Below are 27,922 nucleotides of genomic sequence, written 5' to 3'. Positions count from 1 at the left end.
ATGCCACTATTTCTGCTTGCTATTTTTCTTATTCACAGTCCTAATTATTATTATTAATGTGATCATTTAAAACTATAACTGTATCCTGTCAAGTTAGTATTTAGCTATTCTTTTTAAATTTTGACTTGTTTTTTGCATGTTGGAGATTAAAAATTCCTCTCCCCTAACTAAAGCTCCTTTGAAATTATTTTAACATAACTTTGCTATCTGTTGTATGTATTGTTTTCTTTTCTTCCGCTTTGACTACAAATTCCCTCAGGTCTCCGCTGGTTCATCCTCCAAGCCATGGATGCCGCTCGACTCACAACAGCCCAATTCACACTGCTACTGGCTCACGACTTACTCAGAACTTCTCTGTGTCTGTTCCCACTCTCATCTATACTGGTACGAGACTGCTCAGACTCCAGAGCTGGGGAAGGCAGGCCACAGGCAGCATGGCTGCCAAGGGCAGGCAGGCAGGCAGGTAGGCAGGTAGCTTAGGTTAGGCAGGTACCATCAGTCTTTTCCTTCTCCTTTTCTCACTTGAAGTCCAGCTGCAGTGAAGAAATCCAGTATTTAGCCACCGCAGAGGTTCTAACTACTTGGAAGTGAAAGTGTTCTTCTAGCTTCCAAAGTCTCTTCCATAGATCCTCTAAGAACCCTATTGTATGTATGTATCCTGTAAGTTTTTAGGGCAGTCCTCTAGGATTTGCCATTATTTCTGCATTTGGTTAGAAATAAAATTGATTACTGGATTCTATATGAAATAACTGGCAAGGCTTCTGATTTGCTTATTTTATTATGTATAAAACCTGTTACATAGTAGGGTCTGTTTTATTCTGTGGAAGAGAGCTTTGGAAAACAGGTAAGCAACTATTCTGTGTAAAATACAATGGTTCTGTGTAGCTGTATTCATTTTTCTCTCTGTTGTGTTTTTAGCTGTGGCACTCTTGATGCTATAGGATAAGGAAACATTTTTCTTTTGAAGATATCAGTGTGTGCAAATATAAAAACAATTGTGAATATTTGCACATACCATTTGCAGCATCATTTTTTCTTTTGTAACTTAAAAAAAGCATTGTTTATTTGAAAGTATTTTCAGTCATGTTTTTATTCTTTTTGTTTATTTCTCCTTTTAATATTTTTTACCCCTTTAGTCTGTCATCTCATGCTTCTTTGCTTTTTTACTTGGCTTATTAACTGTTCCAGTGCAGATGATTATTCCTCTGGAGAATGATGAACGGTTAAATAGCAATTGGTTGTCTTTGACCTCATACCCAGCTCCACACTTAAGAAATGACTGCTGGCCCTGCCCAATACTTTCCTGGTGTTTGGATCATGCTGCCTTCCGTCACGTCCTTTGGCACATGATTGCTTAATATTTCTCCACCTTCTTCTGGCAGGATTCCCTTCAATGAAGATCCCAATCCCAATACTCACTCATCAGGACCCTCAACCCCTCTGAAAAACCAAACTTATTCCTTTTCACCTTCCAAGTCCTACAGTCGACAGTCCTCTTCTTCTGACACAGATTTGAGTTTGACACCCAAAACTGGTAAGGCGCTTCCACCCACCTTTTTCTTTTTCTTTTATTTTTTTCAAATTTGTTTCTGTTCTTTATTAGCTTTCCATCCAAGGCTTTCCTCCTGTTTTTGGCATTTAAGTTAAAGGACAATGTGAATACTGATCATTTTCAGTTACCACCATTAAAATATGAAAATTTCATATAGTTCAGAAATTAGCTTGTTCAAAGATCTGCATTTATTGATTTAATCATAGTGTAGATACGAAGTTCAGAATTTATTTTTGCATGTAGACGTTTTTCATTTCATGCTCATATTGTGAGGAATAACATTCTAAAGCTTTTGCATAGAAAGTAACACTAGTAGCTTGCAATCCAGTTCCTCATGCAGTAGAAGCATTTTTGAATTCATTTTTCTGTTTTTCTGAACTTAATTCTAAGATTTTATTATGAAAACATTTTTGGAACAATTGAAATGGTTATATTGGAGTACATATATCTATTAACTTCTTGTTATTTAAAATGTTTGGTTTTGCTACTCTTACTCTCTAGGTTAGAAAATAGCATTTTTGCTTTACTTACTCTTACATATTTCTCAATGTATGAAGTTTATAATTTTTCCCCCTCCTATTTGTATTTTGATAAATAATTTCTGTGAGTTTTTATGAATGTTTCCTGATAAAAGATTGTTTAAAAAGTCAAATTATTACATTACTTCTTAAAGTAGAATTATTCAAATCTTTAAAACAGTATTGTTAAGAAAAGTAAAATACAAAAATTAAAAGGTTAGTAGTTAGCAATTTTTGTAAATACTATCTTTGTCTTACAGTTTTCTCCAGATTGATGAAGACATTTTGTATAGTTCTTGTGTTGTTTTTATCAGTGTTAATAACCTTTTGTGTGTTAGGCAAGAGATTTATGAAATGATCCCAGATTTTATGAAAACAGTGAAAAGCAATCCAATTCCAAAACCAATGCTACTTATAAAGAAAGGGCATTAAAAAGAAAGCCTGTAGATTTAGTATCTACTTTTATAAATGTAGTCACAAAATGTGAGGAAGATAAATATGAATACCTAATTATTTGAAAAGAATAGCTTTATTTTTATATATATACGTAATATGAATAACATCTAAAAATCATGAGATACTTTATAGTAATTGATGCTGTGGATTGTGGCATCTTAACCATATTTATGCCGTAAAAACTGAACCATTCAAACTTCAGTGAAAAATTTTTATTTTTAAATAAAGGATGAGATTCAGGCCTTCAAATTCATGCCTATCAAAACAAGGAAGATTTAGATAGTATTTGAAGAATAAGTTTTCCTAAAAACATTTTTCAGGCTTTGACTGCTGGCTATTTGCGTATTCCTTGTTACTTTTTCAGTATTCTTGTTTTCATTTTTCTTTGCCATACCACAAATGAATTTTTTTTTAATGTTTAATTTTGAGAGAGAGCGCTAGTGGGGGAGGGGCAGAGAGAGAAGGGACAGAGGATCTGAAACAAGCAGGCTCTCTGCTGCCGCCAACAGCAGCCAGCCGGATGTGGGCCTCAAACTCAGGAACCATGAGATCAAGACTTGAGTTTGAGTCGGACTCTCAACCGGCTGAGCCACCCAGGTGCCCCCCACAGATAAATTTTTGAAAATATTTTCTTGGTCTTTCTGTTTCCTTTTCTTTAATTCACCAAAAAGTCCAAGTATGAAAAGATTATGAAGTAAGAAATTAACTGAATCAGATTCTCTTAGCTTTCTCTTAGGCAATTGTATTATCAATGAAAACTTTATTGCATTTTATTTTCTAGCTCCAAAGCTTTAGTTTTTAAAGATTTATGTATAATAGTTATTATTCTCATATATGTCTGTATTCATCAGCTGCCTCTAAATAAATTATTTTGTTTTGCTACTGTCATATGCTATTCACTATTTTTAGTAGCATACTTATAGAACATTAGCAATTTTTAGTCTTTTGGCTTTATCATGAGTCCCTAAATATCTTTGAATATTCCTGAGGGCCATTCCAAAGGAGATCTGAAATGGCAAAATTATGATTGTTTTAAAACTTCTAAAACTATAATTGAGCATGTATTTCATGTTTCTCTGCCTTCAAATTTACCTATATACAAAATCAGTCTCTTGAGAAATAGTGGAGACAAGGTGACTAGGATTGATTTATGTAAACTGGGGAGCCAGAAATAGAATAAGTTAATAAAGCTTTAGACTGAGAAAGTTGTTTTTCTATTTGTAGTTAAAGCTATCATCTATTTTTCATGTAGGTATCATTTAAAAAAATTCATATTGATTTATTTCTATAGTTTCTAATTTTTGACATTTTACCAGGTTTTATTTTCATATTTTTTCCCAAGTACTCAACTAGTAGGAATGGAATTTTAGAATACTAGTGTTAAGATATTGATTTGACAGCTGACTCAAGCTAATTTTTTACTTTAAAAAAAAAATCAGGCTTTTAACCATTTGTAGTTTTTGTAATCTAGAGAGTATTTGCACCTTAGGTATGAAAGTCTTTGTAAAGTGTTATGATCAGTGTTATGATCAGACTTTAGCATTTAAAATTTAGAGGAAAAAGAAAAGTAGTAACATATATCTCAAATCTGGATAGAAAGAAGCTAATGTCTATATTTTTTAAATTAATGATGGCAACTGTTTAATGTGGTCATTTGCTTTTTTTATGGGTATTCAATTAAAATACTCATAAGTGATATATTTTAGTAACATTTGAAGAACTGAACTTTGCCATTTTAAATGATGTTTGTATTTGAGGCAACAAGTTTCTGGCTTTAAAAATTTATGAAGTGCACATTTTAACTTTATGCATTCTTAAGCAAAAAAAAAAAAAAGGGTAGGTAATTTAAGTGTTTTTGAGAAATCATCTCAAAGTGATTAGAATGGCATAAAATTCTAATTTAAATCCTGATTTAAAAAATTTTAATGAATGTGGAGTTTGTAAAAGTTTTAGACTATGCCTTTTATTTATATTATGTTGGGTAGATGGTCTTGCTAATGACTTCCTATGCTTAGTGTAATTTATGTAAGCATTTTAAAATTCATTTTTACTGTTATGTTTTGCTTCATCATTGCTTTCCTTATCCTGCATTTTCTGATCATCTTCTGAATCTGCATCTTTTCTCTGCTACTTTCCTCTACAGCACCTTACCCACAGGGGCCTAGGATTTACCTGTGTCCCAGCTCCCCCTCTCTCTCTTGTGGTTCCCTTCATCTTAAAAAGTCCTGTCTCCTCCTCTCGGAGTCTAGCCTTCCCCCTCATCACTCTAGCCTTGTCAGCCCAGTTCTGAGGAAAAGTGTTTCTTTCAGTGAAGAGCTGTTCCTGGCTGCTTCTGGTAGGATCACATTATGTCAGCTTTTTAATCCCTTTATTTTAAATCACCTTTAAAATGATTAATTATTTCATATTGTAAAGAAGTATTGGGTGTTTTATACAGGGCATACTTCTTATTTTTCTTATTGGTGGACAGAGTTAAATGATTAGAATGATCGTGAGGATGTGATTGAGGATTACTTGATGGATAATTATGAATATTCTGAAATTATTTTATATACTAAAAAATTATATATCTGAGGACATAGATCTGTATATTTCCAATGATTATTAGGTTCTCATTACTAGAGTTTCTGTTTTAGATGCTTTACTTTCTTTCCCTTCACACCAACTCCATTCACTTTGGACCTGCACCATCATGTTGCTAAGCCATATGGTTACATTAGTAAATTATTGTTTGAATCAGTTTAAGTCTCATTTTGGTGGTATTCTTTCATTATCCATTTTTTTTCTGTCCATTGCATTAATTTTCAAATTATTCTGCTGTATTTTCTTATGTTTTGTTTATCTCTACAAGATTACATTTTATTTTATGGCTTTCAGTATGCTTCATATAAAGATCTTAGTTTCATTTCTATGTTTAGTATTGTATAGTCTCTAAAAATCATGTTTAGGTTACTAAAAGAAAAATACGTTTCTTTTTTATTTTTAAAGAACAGAATGGGACTATACACATGCTAACATTTGTTTCCTTATCCAAGAACAGCTAAAAATGTAAAGGTAAATTAGTTCCTTTTTGAAGTCATTGCAGTAAATCTGACTGTATGTATCTTCAGTTTTGAAAAGCTGGGATTGAACTGTTAATTCCAGTCTGTAGAGTATTAGTTTCTCACCTATCCCCTGCTTTCTATAATTCTTTGACCATAATTGGTCTATTGGTATTATCAAAAGAATAAAATTAAAGTAGGGAAAGAAATGAAAAATTAAGTCTTTAAAAAAATACATCTAAGAGCTTGGGAAATATTCTTTCATCCATAACTATGTACATTTGTGATGTGTCTATTATATGTCTGTGATTTTTAGTTTTTAAAAATACTTTTATGTTGGTTTTTACAAATGATTATTAAAAATTATGAATGTTAATAGTGTTTTGTCATGAACGATATATTAGGAATGGGAAGTTATCAGAAAATAGATACAACTATATTTCAAAATTGCCTAAAACTCATGCTCTTTAGAGAATTTTGGAATATTTTAAGTGAGCACAATTAGTGCTTATCCTCTCTGTATTTACTTTTAAACATTCTTTTAGTATTCTTAAATTGTTAGCATAGCGAGGGATGGTTGATCCTTGAACAACACACCCCTGGACAAGCTGACATAAACTTATAACTTCTGATTCCCCAAAGTGTAACTATTAATAGCTTATTTTTGACTGGAAGCCTTATTGATAGCATAAATAATCGATTAACACGTATTTTGTACATATGTATTATATACTGTATTCTTGCAGTGAAGTAGGCTAGAGGAAAGAGAATGTCATTAAGAAAATCATAAGGAAGAGGAAGTACATTTACAGTACTCTACTGTATTTACTGGAAAAAAATCCACGTGTAAGTGAACCTGTGCAGTTCAAACCCATGTTGTTCAAGGCTCACTGTAATTGGTAGTATCTTGGTTATTTTATATTAGAAGACTCAACTTTTCAAAGTTGACTATTATACAAAAATTCATCACATTAACATAATTAAAAAAATAAGGTTTAGAACAAATTGAGTCCAAAACCAATGGTGATCAGTATGGCTTTGACATCTTGCTTCTAAAGAAAACTTTGTGAATAAAATCGAGTAAAATACTTGCTATATGAAGTACTTTAAAGTTTGGATCATTTTAATAGATTTCGACTCATGATATTTATGAAGATGAATGCAATTGAAACTTTGTTTCTATAGCTGTTTTTTGGTTGTTATTTATGTACCGATGTTCTGTAGGAATGGGAAGTGGTAGTGCTGGAAAAGAAGGGGGGCCGTTTAAAGCTCTTTTAAGACAACAGACTCAGTCAGCACTGGAACAAAGGGTAAGAGTTGCTCAACATTCTTTATTCTTAAACTGTTAATGTGTTTTTTTAGTATGCTTCCATGCATTTTTAACTTATTTCCATAAGTTAGTTTTGATTATGTACCTATAATGTAATTTTGCGGTCCATAATTTATTTAAGGTATCAAAGTAATTTGTTTATGAATAATTACTTTTAATTTGGAATAGCTCTGTAACTTTTTTGTTTTGTCCTCCAGTCTTTTATTAGAAATAGTCTATTTGGAAATATCCATTGAATGATGAAGTCATTTCTAATTTTGCATTAAAATTATAGTATATAAAAGGAAATAGAGTTTTCTCAGAAAAAATATTTTAGTTATATTATATTAAAATAATTCTTTAATATATTAATATGTTTATATGCTAAAATAATTCTTATGGCTGGCCAATCTCTTAGGGGTAAAAAATGCACAGATTCCGTATTTCTACAGATTAACATAAACATTGTGGTTATTTGGTATGTGAATACATCTCTTTAATTATTGTAAGTTTAATGTTTAGTTAACAATGTTAAATGGGAAAATGAATAGTTAAAATTTTTGGATGATTTTTCTCTTTTTATTTTTTGTTTTTTATATAAACTTCATTGCTAAGGGAGGATCGCCTCATAGGTTCTGTAGAAGGCGGGTATGTTTCTGAACATGTGTGAGAGCCTGTTTCTTGTATTGGTAGCTTTTCTAGTTTTAATCTTGATCATTTAAGTTTTATTTAAGCTTTTAACAAATGTTGCCAGCTTTTTTTCTTTCCGTAATGCAATTTTTAAAAATTTATCAGCACTATGAGGCTCATTTTTTTTCTCTTTAATGCAGTGCATGATTACTTATATGTTATGTCAGTTATTTTAAGGCACAGTTCATAGCTTTCATTGTGTCTGATTTGGAAGTTATAAGCATTTATAGAATTTTCTTTTACATGTTCCATTTTTTACTAGCATTACAAAAAAAAAGATAAAACATAGTAAATACCTACAAAAGAATGCATTCTATAAAACACAGGTATTTCTTCTCTAGAGTTTAGCTTTTGAGAATAGTTTTTTTCAGATCCTATTATTACAAACAATATAACAACTTCTTTTTTAGACTTTTTTTAGACTTTCTTTCCTGTGCTGAAAGTACCTGTATGCAGTTTGCCCTTTAGACAAAGCTAGGGAAGAGGAAAGCTGAGCTAAGCAGAAGGATGAGACTTTAGCTGCACACAGTTGTTTGCTTTGTACCTATCAGGCAGCAATTGCCTTTGAGCTACTTTCGCACCTTGCAGGCATACCAGCTACTCTCCTGCAAAAGCCCACTTAACCATTCAAACCATTTGTTAAAACCAAACATAGAAAAAGACTAGAAATACAGAGAAGAGGGTCAGAGTGAAGGTGTGCGTGTTCACTTCTCATTTTTTAGGCTAGAATGCTCTTCCTCCTCCCCCACTCCCAGTATTACACTCTCTACAGAGTTCCTTACACAAGGAGCATTTCCTGTAATTATCATTCTAGAATTCACAAGAACAGAAAAATTTGGGTTGCCTTGATGTTTGATGTGAGATTTTGCCTGTATGTTGTGCCTGTGACTTCATTATCTATATTAGGAACTTTTGAAAACACCTAGCTTTAAAAGAAAAGAAAATACTAATCAGTTAAAACTATTTTAGATTTAGTTTGGATAAAATTTATGTTTTCAAGTATGGTTTTAAACATTCTTAAAGTTTTGGACACATTAATACATGAGGCATACATTATTAGATACTCTTCATGGAATTAATGGTAAAGATGTGGGAAAACTCTAGTTTTCATTTACAACTTCGTAAAACCTGAGTTGGCAATATATTTATGTTACCTAACCCTGCAGTAGTCACTTGAGTTTAGGAAACTACCTCTCTATCCTGGGTATATAAAAAATAGGACAAGCATTATGATCTTTAGCTTTCCTGAAAAGCTATGGCTACCATTAGTATGTATGTCTTTGTTTTGGGAAAGATTTGTACAGAAGTATGAAGAATTCTCCCCATATGAGTTCAGATATGCCTTAACTCTGCCAACTTGAATACTAGATCAAATTGCACATATGATATACCATTTTTTATATTCATTTTTAAAATATTCTTTTCTACCCTTTGCCACCCTTAATAAATTGTATGGCTTTTTTTTTTTTTCTTGAGAAACTTTGTCCAGCATCTTTTATTTAATGAGTTATTCAAGTAGGAGTTATCAAAAATAAAAATGTTATCTTTTTTCTTTCACAAAATCAGTAAAAAATAACTTGACAAGATCTTGGCGATAGGTGTCAGATTACTAGGAGATAAGATATAGAGATAAAAGTTTTATTTAGATTTAGGTTCCACCTATGAACTATTTGATGTAAAGCAAATAGATTTATTTTTCAGTATGACTCTTCTTTCACCTCTAGGAAAAATGAAGTTACTTTTCAGATGCTGGGATGTATATTTTTCTTCAGTAAAGAAACCTAGTTGACTTGGTTTAACCTAGTATTTCCAAATATAGTTTACAAGAATATTCCACTTAAAATACCTGCTAGTGAGGAACATACTTTGGGAAACATTGATATAAAGCAAACTCTTTTGATAAATTATGATCTTTGCAAAAGTTGAGTAAAATTATGCAATAAATCATAGTAGGAACCTGGCATGGGGTTTTATATCTAGAAAGTTGACCAAGGTATCTCAGGATAATAAAAAATATATTTGATAAAAAAATAAATGATTTAAATGTATTTTAAGAAAAATCCTATTTAAATGTTAAAAAATTATTCCTATTGTGTTTCCAGATTTTCCAACTAGCCTGTCTTTGGACACATAGTATTAAATAGATTTACACTGCATGCACTTGGCTTATGTCAAGATATCAACATATGAATTCTTACCTAGGTAGCACAAGGGAAGGCACTTTAAATATTAGGACTCTTCAGAGAAAATGTCTTCTGTGGTCTCTGAGCAGGGGAGGGGCAGAGAGAGAGGGAGACACAGAATCCGAAGCAGGCTCCAGGCTCTGAGCTGTCAGCACAGAGCCTGATGTAGGGCTCAAACTCACCAACCGTGAGATCATTACCTGAGCCGAAGTCAGATGCTTAGCTGTTAAGTCAGGCACTTCCAGGCACCCCGGAAGCTGTTCTTTTCAATGGACGAAAACCTATAAATTCATCAGGTGTTATGATAGACTAGAGATTAAAACCAGCTCCTTGCCTCACTGTTTTAATAAAAAATGACAAGAAGCCATATGATAAGATTTGTTGCTCATGTAGAGTCTAGGCCCTCTTAACTCTTACTTTAGGGTGTGGGAAAGATTATAAAGCATAATTTTAAGATACTTTGCAGAGGGCTGGCACTTTGTAACTATGCCATAGTAGTCACTGGTGATGGGGGTGGAGATGATAGGTATTTAACAGTCCTCTGTAGGTTCATCTGTAGTTCTTATGAGAGAGTTATCTAAAAATGTCATTTTGGTTCCATAACAATGCCATTTTTTTTTTTACACCAGGTTAAATATTGGGTGTTAAAGTAGGTGTGCTGATTGGATGAATTGGGGACGTGTAGGATAGAGTTTAAATTGACAGAGTGGGTGTCCATGTCTTTGGGCAGCCGTTCCCCTACTTTTTCTGCTATGACCACCAGCTCTAGTATGATGCTTTCCCTCTTGTCCCTTTATCTGTCTTCTGGAATTTGGGAGAAGAATCAGAATCTCAAGTAGAAAAATCATTTAGGTTCATTTTTATACTTCTCTAAATTCTTCTTTGTTTTTTTGAAGTTATTTTTAAAAAATTATTTTTATTTTTATTTTTATTTTGAGAGAGAGGGCATGAGCAAGGGAGAGGCAGAAAGAGAGGGGAAGAGAGAGAATCCCAAGCAGGCTGTACCCAATATGGGGCTTGAACTCACGAACTGCGAGATCATGACCTGAGCCAAAATCAAGAGTCGGATGCTTACCCGACTCAGCCTCAGGCACCCCTTACCTAAATTCTTATATGCGCATGTTTTCTAATATGTCAATTTACCTAACTTATTTCTTAGTTTTAGAAGGAAGTACAGCTTTTCATGTAGCTTATAAAAATTTTATTTCCGGTGTCTCTTGTCCAGAATATTCAAAATGTTTAAGTATAAAGATTAAATGTAAAGTGTTTTTTTTTATACTTCGGCCTCAGTATTTTGAGAAAATTTAAAAACTGTGTACTTAAAGTTGAAAAACAAAAATCCTAGAGTCCTAAATACTTAAAATACTTAAATTTCTCATAGCATAAGTTTACTTATATATTTCCCATTTAAAACTTACTAAGTATTTAAAAAGTTCAATTGGAAGTAAGGAGGTATTTTGACTAAACATTTTATAATAATGTAATTGAAGTTCTCCTATCTTTTCATGGTTTTCCTTTTGCCTATCAGGTGGGCCAAACCTATCCATTTCCATAGATTGATTTTTAATTTTTTTTAATGTAGCCTAGGTTTTTCTTACCCTTGTTAATTTAAAGATTCCTTACAAATTCTGTCTGAATTTATTTCTAAATTCATGTGTGTCTATAGATATAGACACATATGTATATATGTATTTTATACTATTTCTTAATGGGTTACTGAAGTGTGCAGGACTGTTTGCCTTTGTGCTAAATGACTCCAAGTTGCTGTGCTTTGTGAATTATGCTTTGGTGAGTTTGTATTTTCCATGCTTTAAGCACTCAGTCGGTACTTGCTGCTTTTAATGTGCTTGCTTCTAGTAGTACTCTGTATCTCTTTATCTCCCAGCTTTCATTTGCTGCATTTAATCTGCTGTTGTCCAGAAAAAAAGATACTGATAGATTTTAAAATACGTTCCTATAATTGTATATTTATAATCACTGTATGTCATAGTGTGGATATGATCTATAGGGATCTCTTATGAATCAAATACATAACCTTTAGTACTTGGAACTATAACAGTTCTTTTTTGACTGTTGAGAGTTCTGGTTGGCTTATTTTCCAGTTCTGAGTTATGTTCTGAATAGCTGAGGCTACTGGTAAGTGATTTCTGTTTAAGTGATCTATGTTAATCTTGTAGCCATTTGAGTTGGATACTAATTTTCCTTTTCTTGCATCCAGTTTGTGTAATATGAGATGCCTCCATATTTGGAGAGCCACTGGAGCTCCCCTTTCTTCCTGGTGCTATTTCAATGAATTTCCTTTCTCTACCATTTCTCTCTTGCCTCTGTATTGATGAGATTGAAAGATATCCCTGAGAGAGAAGGGGAGAATAAAACTTGGAAGAACTTGTGGGATTTTATTGCCTCCCTTGCTGTCATCTGCATACTTCTCCCTTTTCCTTAATATACATTTGTGAACTTAAGTTTTCTCCTGCTGCTCGTTGTTGATAGAGTAAATAATCTCACACAGTGATTCTCTGCCCACTTCAACTTGGTATTTGTCCTTCACTTTTCTGTGAATCTCTTAACCCACACTGCACATTCTCTCACTCCTCCTTCAGTCCCACATTCTTGTAGATCTCTTGCACCAGTCCTTCAGAGTCTTTACCAGTAGCCTGGAATTGGGTGTGTGTATGTCAGGAGGTGTCTGCCCCACTGCAAAGCAGACCCGAAGTAGAAGGGCAGGGGAATCCCCTCATCTCACTGTGATTTTGCATCAGTGTAAGAGATTGAGAGAAAGGAAGAATGTGTTCACATATCTCAAACTGGAACTCGGAGAACCTTTTTTTGTTTTTTCCTCATTGAGAATTGATAAGAAGAGTGTTTGGATTCTGTGTAACATGATATATATGGGAAAATGGATTAGGAACTCCAAACATCCAAGGAAACTTTTAATTACAAAGCATGAGTGAGGTATAACTGGTGGCCTTTTGTTAACGGATAGAATTCATATCTCACAATATGAATATAATCTAAAGGGGTCAGGCTTTTTAACAAGCACATTTTTTGTACTTTGCACATGGTCAGTTATATTTTTCCCCCATTCTTTCTACTAGGAATTTCCATTTTTTACCTTGACGGCATTTCCTCCTGGATTTCTCGTGCATGTTGGGGGTGTTGTTAGTGCACGTTCTGTGAAGCTTTTGGACCGCATCCACAATCCTGGTATGTTCTTTAAGAGTTTGTTTTCAGTGTTTCATTTACTTTAACTGTGGTTATTAAAATTGATTTTTATAGTTTTAAAGAATCAAATCTATCTGAAAAGAGAAATGAAAATGAAAGTATAAACTGGCACATGTTGGTTTAAGTATTTCTAGTAATCTTAATTAAAAATAATCAAATAAGTAGAAGTATATTTTAGTTGCTTTTTTATATAAAACAAATTTTGATTCATTTTTGGCCTAGTTAACACTTTGAGGGAATCCTTAAATTAACTTCTGAGTCTGCTATTTGACCCAGACAGATAATAAATTTTTACAGTTTGACCATTGCAGCCCTTATCTTAAGATGTTAATTGTTTTCATTAGCAATAACTCTTTGTGGATTATTTTAGTAATTTCCTTATTCCTAAAAGCAAGTGTTCTTTTGAAATTTAATTGTAAACATTGTGTATTGTCTAAGAATTAAAAAAAAAAAAGTGCTGTCTGCTTTCTCGTAGAGAAAAGACCTCTTTTCTGTAGCTATTTGTTCTATATAAGCAAACAGGTAAGAAGAGTAGGCCACTTCTTTTAAAACATGGGGCCATGATTATAAAAGAAAGGCCTCAAACCAGTCTCAGTTTCAGGCCCTTGGATTAGGAATGCTTTGGTGGTTTTTCTGAATATAAAATAAGCATGAAAAGTGTGGTAGAAATTTTCTGTTTGGAGCGTTTTCTTGCATCTCTCATTGACTGGATTCCCAGTAACTCATTCAAGCCACTTATTATTTTGATGATATACCTTAGACCTAAGTTATGTTAGTATTCTTATTTGGCACATATGCATACATGCTTTTGAAAATTTTGAATTGTCACTTCCAATAACCTCTTCCTGAGGCTTGTACTGACAGCTACAAAAGGAAAAAAATGCTTTGAAACTATTTTATGTAAAACATTGCTGATAGTGATTTTGAGGATACAGAGCATTACCATCCTTTTAAATTAAAAAAGAAAAAGTTAATGCAGTTTTTTTTTTTAATTAAAAAAAAAGTAAAAGTGGTTTGATGTCATTTGAGTTAATAGTTATAGAGAAACAGAATGGAATTTTTTCCAGACTCTGAATGAGATTTTAGGAGAGCAATAGTAGCTAGGATTATTTAACTCTGAAGCTGAACAAATACATACTTTAAGCATTAGTCTTCTCTTTTTCTTCTCTGGTTTGTTATTTTTTTCCGATGTTCCTTATTTTTTCTGGCCAGTTTGAGGTCTTTTCTTAACATAGTATTGTATATTCTGCAGTAATTAAAGGCATTCTGTATATGAATGATGCCAGTTTAATGTGTTGAGACATTGAAGACACTGCAAGTTCCGTATCTTTGTGTTTGGGAACTTGAATTATTTGGAAAGTGCAAGGAAATACTGAGTTAATATACCTGACATTAACTGTGTGACCCAAGGCTTGTTACCTGTGTTTCTATGCACCATTGACTCAAATATTTTGATAGCTGGCACCCACTGATAAGCTCCAAACATGGTTTCAGGAGTATATTTAACTGTTGGTGGTATCTTCTGTTTACTGAAAACATTTTTATTTTATTGTTGCTTCCATGTACTCTGAGTAAGCTATAGAGTCTGGGAGAACAAACAAGGGTTGTTTAAATAAGTTAAGTAGAGAGCTATATTAAAAATCACATTGCTTTTTACAACAAACTCTTTTTTACGGTTTATCATACTTGTCAGTTTATTCTAGTGGTGTGAGAAATGTAAGAATCCAGGCCCAGGGAACAAAACAGTATTCCTTATTACAGAATACAATTTGTGTATTGTAATTATCAGCTTACACATTCTCTTCCTTTCCTTCCCTTTCAGAAATTTTTTCAATTCACATGAAAATTCAAAAATTTTCAGTTACTTATATGCTGTTTCCCAAAAGGTTATGGGCATAGATATATAAATGCTCTTTCATGATATATAAGTTATATTTTAATTTTGTTTTATTTTCAGTTAAATACAAATCAGCTATATATTCTAATGGTTTCAATATTACATTGTTTTGATATAAATATCACATTTTGGGGGTTTTATGTAGGTATTATGCATTAAAAAAGGACATTTTATTAAGAACTCTTTTTAATGCTCTTAATGTTTCATAAATAATTATTTATGAAAAAGATTTAATTTGTTGAAAAAAGCTGAATGCTGAAACAAAAAGAACTCTAGATTAGCATCTACCATGATGATGATGTATTAATTTTATGACACTGAGTTACTCTGCTGAGAGAAACTTACAATGGATTGAAATGCATGTGCTAATGTTAAAAGTGCCGTATTTACACTCTCAAATGAATCTTGCAGTTATTTTTTGACTAATGAATACGGGAAATTTTCATTTTACACTAAGTGTAGAAGGAAAAAAAATCTTATTTTAAAACCACTACCACCTGCTAACTATGGATTATTGTTTTGGAGTTCTTTTAGAATTTTCTCCTTTGTTAAATATTAAGCAAACATGATATATACAACAAGGAAAAGAATGGGGTGGTTTTAAAAATCAAGGTCATTATCTCAAACAATTAGACTTTAGTTAATGTTAGATTATGATAGCATGCTCCTTCTTCTCTTTCTATTTCTACTTCTTATTAACTCTGCTGTCTGTGTCTTTCCAGTTCTGTCGAGTGGTATTGTCAATTGTGTTCTTGTTTGTAGTGTTTTTTTTTGTTTTTGTTTTTTTCCTACTATTCTGCACCTAAAACTGATCTACTAATTTGCTGTTTTGAACTCAGCCTTTGTCGGAATTATGGGTAACACAAGATCTTACAAACTGCTAGACTGGAATAGTTTCAATTCAGGTATTTTGATGGTCATTCAGTACTACATATGCTGACAAAAATTATGGCAGCTCAGTGAAGTTTTTAGAAATGTTCTAGATTAAATAGATTTAATATCAATTCAGTTATACAGACACATTCTGCAGTACATATGTTATAACTCTTAACAGTTCCCATGGAAATGCAAATATAAAAATGTGTTAACTAAAATGAATTAACCAAAACCATAGAAATACCATAAATTATAAATGGCTTATGTTAGGTAATTAGCTTTCAGAATGCTAAATTTAAATTATATTTATTACATTTTGGATAGTTTCTTCATATAAGGTAAATGAGATAGACATTAGCTTTATGATTAAAGAAATATTAATTGTTAAATATTAGTATTAAATGGCTAGACTTGATAAACTTAAAAAGTATGTTTAAACTTTATTTAGGTTTGAATATATTTAGTATTCCATAAATACTATGAAAGTACAACTATTACCATTTTTTTTATAATTCTAGAAGTGTTTCAAAATTTGGCAAGTAAGAGATTTTGGGGGGATGAACAGCTTTCATGAGCTCCCTTCCTTCCCCTTCCATGTGAGAATATAATTTTCTTTTTAAGTAATTTTACTTGTGGATATAGTTTGTAGCTTTTACAGAAACTAAGATAACCTTACAGCTGATGATGTGGTTTAGAGTCAAAGCCAATTTTTCTTTTTGATAAAAGCATATTCTCAATATAAATATCTAAATTTTTATGTTACTTGTGGAATTAAATAATGGAACCATTTTGATTCAGTATCAGAAGCTGGTATTTTGCCTAAAGAATTTTACCAGTTCTTTGTGTCAGAAAGTATATCTGTTTACAGAGAAACAAAAACACTAAGAGGCTCACATTTTAGATAATATCCCATAATCTTTTCAATATTGTAAACTTTTTTGTTCTTAGGAGTCCAGGATGTAAGTTCTGATGTAAGTAACACATGTTCGACTCTGAAGTAACTCATGTTAATCATGCAGATTTACCTAAGTTCAGTCTAGTAAACAATCTGATAAGGTCCAATCTTTGCGGATTATCAATTGGTAAGTCGTCAGGGAAATTACCTCTATTTCCTGTCCAAGTTTTTGCCAGTATATTATCACACTGATTAAAATTAAAATAATAATTTTGAATGGAATATGTTATACTTGGTTTTTAGTGGGAAAAATACCCTGCTGGATTCATTTAATAAACATAATATATTTTTAAAAATTAGGCAGATTAGTGAATAGGAAGAGAAAAAGCCTAATTATGTAGGGAAAGGACATTGGGAACAGAGTGATCATTAATAATTTAAGGAGCTTAAAATTTGTCAGGCCAAACATGTTTAGAGTGAGATGTGTGTTAGATGATAGAACAGTCTTGGAAAGTAGAAAAGCAGTTAAATCTTATAGGTCTAATACTTTGTTGCCTGTAAGCAGAATTACAGAATTTGGCAAGGAGAAACACGGTTGAGGAAAGAGTATATCTTGCCATCATTTAAAATAAAGTCAGGTAGTAAATGTATGAAAAAAAGATGGATATGAATTACAGAAATATTAAAAGAACATAAGGGACACCTGGCTCAGTCAGTAGAGCATGTGACTCTTGATCTTGGGGTTGTGAGTTTGAGCCCCCATTTGGTGCAGAGATTATTTTAAAATCTTAAAGAAAAAAAAAAAAGATAAAAGATGACACTTTCAGTTTAATGTTCTCATAGTTCTGTGCTTTTGACTAAGATATTAGAATCTTTATGGTAGTGGAACATACTCAGAAGTCAGACTGATTTTCATATTATTTTAGGAAAAATAATACAATTCTGAACAAAAATATGATAAATGTATTCAAATCATTTATGTATTCTTCTCTGTAATTAGGGAATATTTAGCCGTTATTATCCTATATTACTATAGAAAATCAATAATTGGCCACATCAGTAAAAAAAAATAATTGTTGATATAATTTTTATTAATGTGAGAAATTATTCATTAATATTGTATTTCCTGGATTCTCCGACACCATTTATTATGTAAGGTATCATCAATTAATGATAGCTTCCCAAGAGGAAAGAGAAGGAAATACTACCATGTTAAATATATTAACTATTAGATATTCTTATTCCAGAAACACTAAAATGTGGAAAGATATAGGAAAACATTTTTAATCACACAATAGTATCTCATGAAATATGATATGCAAGCATTTATTAGAGTTTATTTTGTGCCAGTTTGCTAGATGATAGGTGTGCAAAGATGCCAGTAACCCTGTTTTCACAAAAAGGTCATATTCTGGGAGATTAGAAAAACATGTTAATGGTTTACTGTGTGGTGTGGTGTGGGTGTGTGGTATGGTGTGGTGTGGTGTGGTGTGGTGTGATACAAGGTACAGAACTAAAGAGGACAGCATAAATTAACTATGTGGCAGGGAAGCTTGGAGATATAATTCTTGAGCTCAGTTTGAAGGATGTATAAGAGATTAACATTTATACTTCAGACAGTGTATTTGGAGGTATGTTGTTACATCCTTTTAATGTAGTTCTGAAACTTTAGCACTGTGTTACAAAACAATATCCTAGCCATTACTTGTTTGATATTTACATAGTTACTTCATACTATTGTTTGACATTGAATACAGAATGTCTTGGTTAGTTCAGCTTTTTTGTGTGTGTCCTTTTTTCTACTGCTTTGCTGTCCTAGGTTGTGTTAACTACAGTGATAGAAAATATTTTTATGGAGCAGGAAGAAGGAAAAAAAAAACTTCAATTATCTGAGAATTTATTTTAAAATTACAGTATTACCTTTTCTTATCTTCCTTCTTATGTTTCTGGCTTGGTAACAGACTTTGAGAAAGACAAGATGAATCTTGCTGCTAGGAAGGAGGAGACACCATGTGCAAATCTTGTATTGTGACATGCCAGGAACAGGGCCGGCATAGGAATAAGACAGGGTATACAATGGTTACATTTGTATTAGATCATTGATTATAGCATGGAGAATGGATTTAAAGGCAGCAGGACTAGAGATAGGGAGGCTAGTTAGTTGACTGTAGTATTTCTGGCCAGATAAGTGACCTAGGATTTGGTGGTGATAGGAGAGCTAAAGTTTATAGAGCACTTACTGTGTGCCCGGCACTCTTCTAAGTGCTTTATGGTAGTAGGTCATTCAGTTCTCAAAACACAGCTGTGAGGTAGACATTTTTCCTATTTTGTGGATGAGCAAAATGAAACAATAATTTTCCCAAAGTAAAATAGGTAGTTGTTGGGCTACAGCATGAACCTAACTACTCTGGCTTCAGGGCTTACATTCTTAACCATAAATTTGTAAATATTTTAAATGTAAAATCAGCAGGACTTGGTCATTAGTAAAATGTGGCAAGTGAAATTGTCTCTTGGCAACTTTGAGCTGAGAGAAAGAGAGATTAGGATTATCCTACACAGCTACAAGTCTAAAGCCCCAGCGAGCGTTTGCGTCCTATCTTTTGGAAACCCAAGTCTGTTTGAAAGCTGAGTTATAAAAAATATTTTCAGAGTAGATTTTAAAAGTCTTAGCTCATTGTCTCTCAATGCCTATGATCTCTTTTTTCTCTCTTCTGAGTTTACCACTGAAAGTATTTCTGGATAGCGTACGGATATAATTTTTAATTAGCAATAGCCTCAGTGTAGTTGATGAAAATTTGTTATTTTTTTATATAGGATGCATGTGAGCTTAGATATTTTATCAGGAAGCAACAAGAGGAAATATAAAATACATATATAATGTGGTTTGAAAAGTACTAGTTTGAAAGAGCTTCCAAACTTAGACAATATTTTTAAGAGTGAATGTTTCTTTTTTTTTTTTTTTAATTTTTTTTTTTTTTTAATGTTTATTTATTTTTGAGACAGAGAGAGACAGAGCATGAACAGGGGAGGGTCAGAGAGAGAGGGAGACACAGAATCTGAAGCAGGCTCCAGTCTCTGAGCTGTCAGCACAGAGCCTGATGCGGGGCTCGAACCCACGAACTGTGAGATCATGACCTGAGCCCAAGTCGGACGCCCAACCGACTGAGCCACCCAGGCGCCCCAAGAGTGAATGTTTCAAGTACTGAGTTAGTAAAACAGTTTGTTTAAAACTAGATAACTTTTGTTTTTGAGAATATTTTAAAAGTTTTATTATTTAAAAAAAATTTTTAAGTTTATTTATTTTGAGAGAGAGACAGAGCGAGCAGGGGAGGGACAGAGAGAGAAGGAGAGAGAATCCAAAGCAGGCTCCGTGCTGGCAGTGTGGAGCCCCATGACGGACTCAAACTCATGAACCGTGAGATCATGACCTGAGCTGAAATCAAGAGTCCGATGCTCAATCGACTGAGCCACATGGGCACCACTATTTTATTATTTTAGATTGTAGATTTTTGAAGGTATTATACTTAAGATTTTCTCAATCTTATAATAAATGAACTTTTGCTAGTGCTAAGGAAAGCTTTAGATTAGTGGTCTGAATTTAGAAAATGTTACTCTTTTTGTTACTTATCTGAATTGTAATTGTTTAGAATATTTACTTTACTTCGGGGGCGATAATAATCAAAACCAAGAAAAAGAAGTGTAATTATTACTTTAAACATATTTTATATGCTTTAAACATATTCAAAATGTGAGTCAACCAATGTGTAGGGAAATATTTATAGAATATATCAATCTGATAATCTAATTTTTTTTTTCAGTTGTAAGTAAAAATTTTTTATTCATGGATGTTTGTGGTGTGCCTACCATGTCTTGAACATGATGTTGGATATTGGGAACACGATCGTTCAGGCGGGCAGACACCCTGTTTGCACAGCCAATCTAGGCTATTTCTTGCACTGTTTTGCTGTGCGTGCATGCGTGTGTGTGTGTGTGTGTGTGTGTGTGTGTGTGTGTGTGTGTGTAGAGGAGGAGGAGGAGGAAGAGGAGTTAAATGGAGATAGGCTTTCTTGGAACTTGAATTCTACTGATGATCTCAGTAGTTATTTTTTACTCCATCTGAGAGGTATAAGCAGATGTGCAAAACTAAGCCTAAAGTAGTTAAGCCGACTTTGGTTTTAAGTATTTTAATGAGGGTTTTAGGAAGTAGATACATAGAGTTCAAGAAGGCTTTGTAAATATAGCATGTATAATGTGTGAACTTCTCTTTATATGTAATGCAACATGTAAATGTAATACAAATTTTTCTGTCTACATATAATGTAACTGGATACCAATTACTCTCCATTCTTTATTATCTGTAAGAAAAAGTCAGACATGTAATTTCCTTAATTTTGAAATTTTACTCTTTATATGTCTAATATAACTGGATGTTAATTACAATATTATAATATAGTATGTAAATGTTATATGTAATCTTCTCTCCATGTATAAAGAGGGAAATCTCACAGATAAGGAGTAGTTATATGTCTGACTTATTTTATGAATAGTGAAGACTCAAGTTTGATCTAACACGGATTATATCCCAGCTACCATCCTAAGATCCCAAATTACTGCAGCTTGATGTCTGCTCTGAATTTGCACATCACTTACTGTATGATGGGACTGTTCTTCCTAGGTTGGTACTGAATCCCCACCTAGTTTGAGGTGGTATACACACTTGAACCTGAACTCTCTAATTTCTATTTCATTAGGGAAATTTATGTTCTTCAATGAGTTGTTTTGTGTTGGAATATTACTTTAAGGTGTTTAAGAATGTGGCTTTTTAATGCTTCCATTAACAAGATAGATTATTGTTGTATTAAAAATGTTTATTTGAGCCCACCTAACACTTTATCTCCTCTCGTTTATTTAAAAATTAGATTGAATAATTGTCCATTTTCTTTTCTCTCAGTCAGATTAAAAGATTCTCAAGGGCAGAATTATTCTCTTCCAGAGCTATGTAAAAATAGAATTAAATTGAACACTTTAGGTAGTCAGTTTTTCTTAGTTGCAAGTGTGTGATTGCCTAAAATCTCAAAGGGACTAAGTTTTATAAAGGCATATTATATTGAGTTGTTCACTTCTTTACTTTCTGAGATATAAGCTATTATTATCATTTTACGAATCTTTACCAGTTTTACCTGTACTTCAGAAATAAGATAAAATGTTAAAAAGATGGCAAGTATCAAGCTATGTCCATGCTCTAGAAAAGTAACAGTAAAAAAAAAAATTAATTGTGATGTCAACCCAAATGTGCAGACAGTACCTCTAAAAGAAGCTTCAGTGAGGTATTGATCTAGAGCACAGTGCATGCCTATAAATAAAAGGATATATTAAAAGATTTGTGATATTATCTATGAAGAGTTTTGACCCATAGAAGACAAATACAACATCGTATGAAATATAATTTATATAGTACATAAATTTTAATATCCTCTAAAGTGAGATCTTTTTATAATTATAAATAGTTCTATAGATTATTTGGAGGAGCATGGTATTTAAAGTGAAGATTTTTTTTCTTGACATCTCTGAAATGTTTTTTAATTGTGACCTTCACATCTCAGCTGTATATGCTTCAAATGACTAAATTGTATCTAGTTTCACGAGTGGTATGTAGAGTTGCCATAAATTTTTAAGCCAGACTCTTTATTTTGCCTTTTATATGAGTATAATAGATCCTCAGTTTTGACTTTTGGAGAGTGAATAACACAATTCAAATTCAACCAATGTATTTCCTATAAGAATGCAGTTAGCAGTTACTTAAGCTTGAAAAAATCCCATTATGGGATTAAATAGTATATTTCTGAATTTACAGATATAATAAGTAAGGCTGAGTCATAATTACTAAGTGAATATTCTTTGGCTCATCTCTGATATAAATATAATGTAGACTTTGAAGATAAATTTAATTTTTTTGATATTAAATAAATTGATTCTTAATTTTAATTAAATAACCCCTAAATTTAATAGCCAAAAAATTCATCCTTTGGCTTCTTGCTTACGGTTGTAGATAATTATTGTTGATTCAGTTCCTAGTTTGTGATTAAGTGCTCCCTACTGTATGCTTGCCTTGCTTCCACCTAGACTCTAGGGCCATTACTTTCTGTAACCATTTCAGTGAGCTGCCATAGTTTTCAGTCTGTACTGTCACCTGATCCAAGCATGCGCCAAAATATCCACTGTTTCTGGCTCCTGTCTGCTGAATCTGCTTTGCAAAACCCTTTGTTCTCTGAGCTTTTGCTTAAGCCAAAACCAAAATTTAACAAATTCTTTGGAGTGTGGACATATGCCATTTGCTTCCTTAGCTCCCATGTTGTGTAACTCTTTAGCTTCTATTAAACTTGTAAATACTTTATTAAATACACCAATGGCATCCCCATGTGCAGTTGTGTGGCTCATGTGTCAGAATAAAGGCTGCTTGTGACCTCGTCAGAGGAACATGAATGCTCCACTTGCGCTGCAGTCAGCCCTTTGTTGTGTTGATTTTTTTTTAAATCAGCCACTTATTCTTTCATAGCGTTTGGTTTAATTATCTGATTATTTTATGTGTTACACCAAGGTAAGTTTGATGTAAATGAACTTTGTAATCTATGTGGTTACATGTATTTCATAGTGATTATTATTACACACTTTTCCATATAGACATGCTGGCCATTTCTAAATAAATATATCCTGAACTGAAAATAAGTAGTTTCCTCCTTTTTTTTTTTTTTTTTTTTTTTTACTAATTTAAAAAACAGTGTTATGGATTACTTTCTATAAAATTCATTTTAAAACAGAAAAGCTACCATGTATTACTTGTGGCACAGATGTAGGCAAGTCTAATGTGAGAAAAATCTGTTTTTATAAAAACATAGTATACAATTATTTGCCTTAGCAAATAATATTTAAACTTCCAGAAAGATTTAAAAAGTAAATAGTGGGTTCTACTAGGGTTTTTAAAGAAAAATTAATCTTTATTTTACAATGTTTTTCAGGGAAAATAGTTATTTTCTAAACTGAGTTATATTTGTTATTTTTTGTGATACCTGTTTTCAAAGAATCATAAATAATTTGATAGTCTGAGCAACTACATGAACAGGAGTTTGTCTTACGATAAAAATGCCCTTATTAGGAAACGATGTTAAATAGATGCCCAAATTGGCCTGGAAACATGTATGTCTTAAAAAAAGAAAAAAAAAAAGGATTTGAAAATGTATTTGTGCTGTTAATGTCTACATTACAGGGGGAATATGAAGAAATTCTTTAACATAATAGTGTATGTGCAAAATAGGGCCACCTAATTGTCTTACACATTTCTTAATTCACAATATTGATTGCTAACACCATATTGTTGTAGTCTTTTCTATTTCTCTTCTTTATTTTATCTCATACTTGGATCTTTTTCCTCAGTTCCCTGGAGTCTGCATTTCTTTCTTCTTTCTTTTTTTCTTTCTTTTTTTCTTTCTTTCTTTCTTTCTTTCTTTCTGTCTTTCTTTCTTTCTTTCTGTCTTTCTTTTTCTCTTTCTTTTTCTCTTTCTTTCTTTCTTTCTTTCTCTCTTTTCTTTCTTTTTTCTTTTTTCTTTTTTTTTCCTGAAGGAAAGTTTTAGGGTAGCTCTGTCTTGGATCCAAAACTTTAATACAAGAACTGGCTGGCATCATTTGTAGTTATGACATTTATCTCATTTCTCCCTTTTGTTGATCTCCTCCCTGTGGAGGAAACAAAATTACATCATAGAAATATCTGCTATAACAAGCCTTTAACCTTTCTTTACTTTGCTGTCTTCAGTATTTTACTAGTGAGTATAATTCTACTTATTCTACTTATTTAAAAAAAAAACATATTTTGAAAACTGGATATATACTGAAATTCAAAAAAGGAAGTTTTTGGATTGGTTGATTTTCAGTTTTAATAAGTGCCTTTTATGTGGAAAATTTACAAAGAGAGTTTAGCATCCTATTTAGAGTTAAAGTTTTTTCTATACCAAATTGTTCCCAAATGGAATTGGCCACACAAAGAAACAAATTAGGATATGCCCATTATACACTGTTTCTGTTTTTAACATCTTTGCACATAAAATGTTACTATTATTTGCAGCTGCTGTTCACCAGTAGTTTGCAGCTAAATGCAAGTGATTAGGAAGAATGTGTGCCAGATGCTCCATTTATAATGCTCCATTACAAACAATATCGGATTCCTCTGTGTTAAAAAAAAACAAAAAACAAATGCAATGCTGTGATTCTAAGGCATTTTCTTACTTACAGAACCATACATGGAGTTACAGTGTACTGCCTGAAATTTGTCCTTATTTACATTAACCCAATTACTTGTATTAAATTCAACATATTTGCTCTCTTTATTTTAAATTTGCTGGTCCCTTCATTTCTTGTTACTTTGCTTTAGGACCCCCAAGGATGGCTACAGATGGCTTTCTCTTTTTTAACATTGACAAATCTTTGCCTTGGAAAGAACCTAGAATATAGTGGGTTATAAAAAATAGGTACCAGGAAATGAAATCAGAATTTAAATTAAATGTCTGGATATGACTCACAATGTTCACTGAGCGAGGTGAGTGAGACATAGAATATCCTCAGTTTAGGATTAGAGTCTGGAAACTCTGGGTCTACATTTGAAGTTGGATCTAATAAAATATATTCCTATAGATGTCCCCTAAAGTAATAAAGCAAATAGAACTAGTTGGTTTATTTTCCAGCAATCAAGTTTAAAAATGTTAACTTTTGTGAGAAGTAGCATTAAATTAAAATGTTAATAAGCATTTTGAGAAATAACATTTTAAACATGTGAAGTTAGTTTTAAAATCTGTTATAGACTAGTGTGTCTTTGCCTTCCAGAACATGTTTATTTTAAACATTTCTTTCTCATATAAACAATGTGCTATTGAGTAGTGAACTGATATAAAATTTATCTTTCAGATGAACCAGAAACTCGAGATGCGTGGTGGGCAGAAATCAGACAAGAAATAAAATCACATGCTAAAGCATTAGGCTGTCATGCTGTAGTGGGCTACAGTGAATCAACTAGCATCTGGTAAATGATAATAACTTGATTTTCTAGATGCTGTAATTTACGGATTGTCATCTAAAAGGTTAAAAGCTTTATGCAAATATAGAGAAAAGAAGAATTATGGAGTGATCCAGGAGCGTGGACTTGGGAGTACATCAGACTGAGGTCCATATGCCATTTTTGCCACTTAATTGCTGTGAAACTTTGAGAAAATAACTATTCCTCTGAGCCTCAGTTTATACATTGAAATGGAAATTATAACCATCTATCAATTAAGGTTACTGACGAATTAAATCAGAATTGATACTGGCACATAGCAAGTCTTAATTCTAGGCCTACTTTACTCCAGTTTGTGACCCCACTAACTCTTTCTCCTGGGATATTTGGAAACCTTGATCTAATGTGTCTTTAAAGTTTGTCTGTAAACTCTTTTTACCTAACTGCAACTTAATTTTCTTCTGCCAACACATCATCCTTCCTAACTCTGCCGAGTTAGGAAGACTTCCATACTCCTAGTTCTCCATTTCTTTTTCTCCTACTTTTCATCTGAACAACCTCTCTTACTTTAAAGTCCATGCCATTCCACAGTTCAGACTTTTCTACCTCCAAAACATTCTTCTGCCTTTCTTAATTCTCTGCTGTCTCCTCCAGTTGAACATGATTACCTCCCTTCTAACAGCCTGACTTTGTACCTTCTTATTCTCATGTCCTCCTCTATCCTTCAGCTTTCAACTATATTTTAGGCTTCATTATTGCTCAAAATGGTTCCCCTTTAAAAATTTGAAACTATAAAATTTCACTCTTGGATCACAACTTAATATTTTTCACTTATCTCATTTGCACATTTATACCTGGTTTGTTTTGGCTTTTATCTTAACCAAGATTTTCCCCAGTTTCTTAGTTGGGCTCTGATTTGACTTGCTGACTGCCATCAATGAACCCTACTTTCAACCCCTTGAAAAGTTTATAATAGATATCATCTAGAAACTGTTTGACCTTTTGCTGCCCACCTTCTATTCTTTTTTTTTTCTTTCTCTTAATGTTTATTTGTTTATTTTTCAAGAGAGAGAGGAGAGGGAGGGGCAGAGAGAAAAGGAGAGACATTCCTAAGCAGGCTCCACACTGTCAGCGCAGAGCCCCATGTGGGGCTCGATCTCACCAACCACAAGATCTTGACCTGAGCCAAAACCGAGTCAAACACTTAACCAACTGAGCCATCCAGGCACCTCCACCTCCTATTCTTGGTTAATCCTTACTGTCAACTATTACATGGGTAATTCTCTTGTGCTTGTGGTGGTCATTATTTTTACAGAAAAATGATTAGACTCTGGTATATGTGGAGAGCCATGCTGTTTCATCTTCTGAGGGCCCTTTCTTTTCCTCTGTGGATCATGTGTGGTATTCTTGCACCTTTCTGTCTCCATTGTAGCTATTCTATACTTGTTAAACCAATAACTTTGTATGCTTATCCTGCCTTACTCCCCAGTAGATAATCTTAGCTCATTCACAGATTTAGTGTCCTATGCTTCCAGGTCATAGGGTTATGGTTTTAAAAGACATAGTTTTTGTTATTGGATTCACATTTTACTGGAGAATTATGACAAGTAGAACACATTTTATGGCAGAGATATCCCAGGGTGCTCTGGGGCCCAGAGGGTTGGAGTTTAGAAGTAAGATTGGAAGAAAGGGTTAATGAAGTAACTGAAGCTTAAACTAAATCTCAGGGGATGAGTATGAATTATATAAATGAAGAAAGGAGGCATGAAGGGAGTGTTTAAGGCTAGTGGAGTAGCATGCAGAGAAGGCCAGAGGTGTACATTCAGTGCGGCAGGAAATAGGTCACAGATAGATGCGGGAGTGTACAGAAATGAGTCAAATTGATTTACGTAGAAGTTTGAATTCACCTGATACAAGCTTCTTTTTTCCCTCCAGACCTCAAAAAATCTTGTGTTTAAATCCCATCTTTACTAATTTTTTTGGTTCTGATCCATCCTATGTACTATTACTGGATAAACTATTTGAAATGTACTTCTGCTCTTAGAGCTCCTTAATTCAGCACATCAGGGGTTCCACCTTCTTCCTTGACATTCTCAGTGCCCACTTAAACATTTTGAGCCTGGTCTCTCTCTACTCAGTTACAGATCAAGTGACCATTTCTTTCATGTCCTTTCAGACTTCTGGTCCACTTACACTGTTTCCAACATTTTGTCCCTAGGCTGCAACTTTTCTCTTTTGCTTTG

General features: G+C 32.9%; 1 protein-coding gene across 10 annotated transcripts in view; it reads left to right on the top strand.

Moving 5' to 3' along the window:
• The window catches only part of C2CD5 (C2 calcium dependent domain containing 5), a 100,284-nt gene that overhangs the window by 34,515 nt on the left and 37,847 nt on the right, over positions 1-27,922 (top strand). For 6 of the 10 annotated variants that reach the window (XM_042946042.1, XM_042946039.1, XM_042946035.1 and 3 more), the window contains 4 exons: positions 1,383-1,534; positions 6,792-6,877; positions 12,845-12,953; positions 25,592-25,706. In XM_042946042.1, coding sequence (XP_042801976.1) covers positions 1,383-1,534; positions 6,792-6,877; positions 12,845-12,953; positions 25,592-25,706 — 462 coding nt within the window. Of the gene's footprint in view, positions 1-259; positions 385-1,382; positions 1,535-4,669; positions 4,862-6,791; positions 6,878-12,844; positions 12,954-25,591; positions 25,707-27,922 lie in introns of those variants that run through there. The other 4 variants (XM_042946043.1, XM_042946036.1, XM_042946044.1 and 1 more) reach the window with 3 other exon arrangements.

This window comes from Panthera leo, chromosome B4, assembly GCF_018350215.1.
Source record: "Panthera leo isolate Ple1 chromosome B4, P.leo_Ple1_pat1.1, whole genome shotgun sequence".
NCBI lineage: Eukaryota > Metazoa > Chordata > Mammalia > Carnivora > Felidae > Panthera > Panthera leo.
The sequence above is the reverse complement of the archived record's forward strand: the minus strand, read 5'-3'. Positions and strand labels throughout refer to the sequence as shown.